Below are 4,700 nucleotides of genomic sequence, written 5' to 3'. Positions count from 1 at the left end.
CGGAGCAGAGCACGGCGGGCCAATAAACTCGTTCGATTGCGAAAATAGTTCCTTTTTCTTAGACAAATAGTGCAGTCGTGGCCGGATTTTAGGGGATTCGTTCGTCATTTTACGGATGGCCCGTCGTCTAGGCCACATGATACTCGAGGGCCTACAGCGTGCAGATAACAGCTGGATTCCATCCAAACCGATGGGTGGCTGTGGAGCGGCCACCGAGGTCGGTCGGAGGCAACACCCACGAGGCTGCTGTACCGTGCAGTACTACGTGCTGGACTGCCAAAGTTTATTTATGCCTGCATAGTTTTTTTTTTTAAACCTAACATGCCCGCATTGTCACCAAAACCTACGAGTGGCACGGCCTGATCTGCCGTTATATGATTTTTTTGGGACCTGTTTAGATTGGGACTATATTAATGTGGGCGCTTTAAAGCGTGGTGCCGCTAATCCTACATCCATAGAAAACATTTTTCTTTTGAATGTCAACTGCCAAATTCATTTATCAGAAGAGGCTGTTACAAGAGTCCTTAGAGGAGGAAAGCACGGCAAAGGGCAGTGCACAAAGAAAAGAAAGATCCGTACCACAAACCCAAGCTCTACCATCAATCGTGCCTACCATCGAAATCCATCGTCGGGATCTCCAAGGTGACGCCTTCAAAGAAGAAACGATGTCGAGGACACCGTCGTCACCCGATCTGGCACCGCCTGATCTTAGGTTTTCACCCAGAAATCTCACGCCAGTTGGTAGGAAGGGCAAACGGTTCCACAACGATACCTCCAAGGAAGGAGACGACATCCATGGATGTCGTTATCGCTGGCAACGACAAGATCGATGCAAGATTTTCATACGGAACCGAGCCTTCCACCAACAATCCTAGGATCCGAGGCCACCAATGCCACGGTGCATCACAACCCAAACCAGACACTGCCAAAAACGAATCCGTCGAAGCCGCACGCATGAACTCGACAAGCACACGTCAATCTGACCGGTCCGCAGGCCCTGGGCGACCAAGCCGTCCTTTACCTCTGTGCGCAGATCTGGGCGAGCCTCTGCCCGCACCGCGGCGCGCAAGAGCAACAGAATTCATGCAGGATCTGGTCTATGGGAGCCTCGTACAACACCAAGCAAATTGGATGGCGCAGCCGTCGCTTGAAGGAGAGACCACCAGTAACCCCGACTTCACCGCCACTGCCTCCACATGGCACAACGCAATCGAACCAGGTGTAGAACACAGCCATCCGACGCACCGGCCCGTGTCGCCAGACCATCCCACCATGCGCACACAGACGCAACTCCCCAGATCTGGCCGCCGCGCCATGACACCACCTTTGCTCGCCATGATCCCCTGCAGACAAGCGCTCCCACGTGCCAGATCCGCCGTTGTCCGTTGCATTCCAGGCCACCAGCTCGTCGGGTCCGCCGCACCACCGCCAAGGCGCTCACCTGCGCCCGCTCGCGTGCTCAAGGCCTGCGCAGCCCCACACCTCCCCTCCGCCTCGCGCACCGGCGACTACGCCAGATCCGCACAGCCCCGTGCCGTCTGCACGCGCCTGCGCCAGATCCGCGCAGCCTGCAGCGCACCATGGCGCTAGAAACCTCGCCCCACTCGTGCGCCTCACCTCGCCGAGCTCCATCCCCTGCCAGATCGAGACGCCCGCGTCGCTCGAGCATGTGCGAAGGGACCAACGGCCCGCCGCCGCCGCCGCTGCACGGGCTTTGCCCGACAGTGCACACCGGCGGCGACGAGGGAAGTAGTTGCGGTGGGTGGGCTCCTGGCGGCGGGCTAGGTTTTCCTCTCCCAAGCCGCCCGCGGGAGCGGCGCAAGAGAGGGTTTCAACTCTCATCCATAAACTCTCTAGAACCTCGCGCGGCGCCTTCCGCAGTTTCACGTTGCCACCCGTACCCGGGTCCATTACTCCATTTCAGTTCCACGCCGAAACTGGTGGTGAGTGGTCCATCGAGTCACGGGCTGGATTTCCTTATCCATGAATGGCCCGTCGACGGAAACAGCGCAAGGCCACATGCAGCTCGTCAGGAGCATGCAAATTACAGCAGGATTCCATCAACACTGGTGGGTGGCCATGGTGCGTCCATCAAAAAGGCCGAAAGCAACACTCAGGTCGGTCCTGTTTCTTTAAAAAGTCATAGAACTTTTTTTTAATCACAATTAAAAAGTCTCTAGTCTCTATTTGTTTTTTTCAGGAACTAAAAATTATTAAATAACATGTAAAAAGATCATGTTAACTCTAGTAGTGTACTAGAAGTTATTAAATGACATACTAAAAGTAGGGGCAATGTTGGGAAAAGTGTCAAAAAAGTGCAAAAAAGACTCTCTCATAGGAATTTCTTCCTTTAGTCCCAAATACCCCCTTTTAGTCCCTAAAAGTCCCTCCTGTTTTTATTTCACATAGGAGTAAAAGGGGCTTTTTTAAATCCCTAGAGCAAAAAGTCCCTGTAAAGAAACACCCCCTCACGTACATGCTGCATGCAATGAATATAGTGTTGGGTCCGAAAAAGAAAAAACGAGCCTGATGTGTGCTACGTGCTGAAAAACTATGTATCACCCACTCATAATCTATCTTGGTTCATGAGAATTTAGTTTTAAGCCCTATAAACCGCAAATAAGGAAGTATGCAAGAGGGAAATGTCCCAAATACTAGAGTGTCGTTGCTGTGTGTTTGAATGAACATTTGGGGTGGGGTACCACATCTTAATAGTTCACTTAGTGCCAGTGTAGGATTTTTGTTTTCCTCTTGATCATTGTTGGTGCCTGTTTAGACTAGTTAGGTTTCGTATCAGCAAAATCAAGTGATTAATTCTGTACGTCAAGATTATGAGCGCCCAATTGTATGCTCACACTAGTGTCCAGGGACGGAGCTGCATCTTCATCTACACTGCTGCACACGTTTGATCTAAGTGTTAAAGTACCAGTGCAAAACAACTTGACTCTGTTGCCCATGCAACAGGGTAGCCTCTTGATTTTGTTTTCCACAAAGCATCGGTACTTGTATAGCATAGACGCTTACTTAGTCACCTCAAAAAAAAAAACATCCGTGTTTAAAACATAATGTATTTTTTTTTCAAGCAACTCTCTAGACATCTTATATTGTCTATGCTTAATTATAGTTTGACTCGATGGATGTATATACATCCTCCTATTCCCCCTGAACCCCACGCTAAGTCACCAACACATCCTTAATTATTACTTGGAGGAGTATCCAAAGCGCTTTATCAAAATATCTTCATAAGATAGAGCCTCGAGGCTTCTGCAGCTTGGTTTGTTCTTTCAAGCAAATGGTGATCTATGCATGCCTTTCTTCGATGTCCGTGTTCAATATTATTGATTAAAAGTGGAAAAAATAAACTTTGTAGACCAGGTTTAATAAAATTCCAATGCACATAAAAATTCCGCATAAGATAGTTTGTATGAGTACAAGAAGATCCGTACTCATGTTAATGCTCTTTTTTTGCGGGGGTTATATATGTTAATGCTCTACTTTGTTATTTTCTTGCACAAAAAAGAAAACTCGTTGACAAGGTAATGCTCAACTTATACTTCTTCACCAGTTCATGTATACAAATGAAATGTTCATGCAGCTTCATTGGAAAAACGTCTCGTCACATAAAAATGTTGTAGTCACAATAATAGTCTCTTTGAAAATGATCACACTTACACATATATATAGAGAGAGAGGGGTAGAGAGGTAGATGCATTGCACACCATGCTGATATAACGCCACCATATTTATAACACCACCACACACAAATCAGGCACAAACACGACGTACAGCCAAGTAAACTACCGAGACCCCGATTGGTTTTCTACTTTATTATGAGAGTTCCACTAAGCAGAACACACCGACGAACAGAACATAGCTAGTTAACGGCACGGATGCTAGCTCTAGGTAAGAACTGTGACGACGAACGTGGACGCGTCGATCGGACGTCTCGGCGCTGGCCGGCGGGACGGACTAGCAGGGCCTCTTGCAGAAGCACTTGCGCTCGACGTGCGGCGTGTGGCACTCGCCGCCGGGGAAGTTTTCGGTGCGGCAGACGGCGGCGCAGTTGCTGCTGCTGAGGCATGCACCCTTGAAATTGTGGCTCTGCGACACGCAATCCCGCGCCCCCGCCATCTTCACCCTCGTCGCCCCCATCTCTGCATGGTGGCGTTATTATCAGTAAACATAATTGTGGCTCAACGAGACGACAGTAAGCAAAGCATACTCCATGGAGCAAACCCCCACAGCTCGCTCGGTGGGAAGATTAGTGTGTACCTGTGGCGACGAGGAGGACCAGCACGAGGAGGACGGACGCCGCCATGCGACGACGAGAGAGCGCCATCGATCTGCTCTGCTCCACCTTCACCCGAGACGACGACGTACTGGACGACGTACTGGACCGACCAGTGAGGAACAGAATGTGCTGTTTATATAGGCGGACGGCAGATTAGTGGGCGTCGTGGGGCGTAGTGTTCTTCTGAATTTAATTGCTCACCCATGCAGCCACACTCCACCAAAGCCATAAAGTTGTGATAAATCCATTCCATTCTCAAAGTAGCGGAGTGGATGAGTGGTCATTTCACAGTCTGGATTTGGTCCAGGGCTTCACAAACGCAGTTGCTGCTCACCAACCCGGTTGACGCCTCCTAGTGCTGCTGCAGTGGCCCATTGCACGTTGCCACCCACGTCCATTATTTCATACC

At 49.9% G+C, this 4,700-nt stretch overlaps 1 protein-coding gene across 1 annotated transcript; it reads right to left on the bottom strand.

Moving 5' to 3' along the window:
- Positions 1 to 3,603: 3,603 nt before the first annotated feature.
- LOC123397355 (defensin Tm-AMP-D1.2-like) lies at positions 3,604 to 4,433 on the bottom strand. The gene is made up of 2 exons (XM_045091951.1): positions 4,273 to 4,433; positions 3,604 to 4,154 (listed from the first exon to the last, which is right to left on the bottom strand). The coding sequence occupies exons 1-2, from the start codon at positions 4,337 to 4,339 to the stop codon at positions 3,970 to 3,972; spliced, it is 252 nt and encodes an 83-aa protein (XP_044947886.1). The 5' UTR covers positions 4,340 to 4,433; the 3' UTR covers positions 3,604 to 3,969.
- Positions 4,434 to 4,700: the final 267 nt, after the last annotated feature.

The sequence above is a fragment of the Hordeum vulgare genome, chromosome 1H, assembly GCF_904849725.1.
Source record: "Hordeum vulgare subsp. vulgare chromosome 1H, MorexV3_pseudomolecules_assembly, whole genome shotgun sequence".
NCBI classification, from domain to species: domain Eukaryota; kingdom Viridiplantae; phylum Streptophyta; class Magnoliopsida; order Poales; family Poaceae; genus Hordeum; species Hordeum vulgare.
Note: the sequence above shows the minus strand (reverse complement) of the source record. Positions and strands in the feature narration are given on the sequence as shown.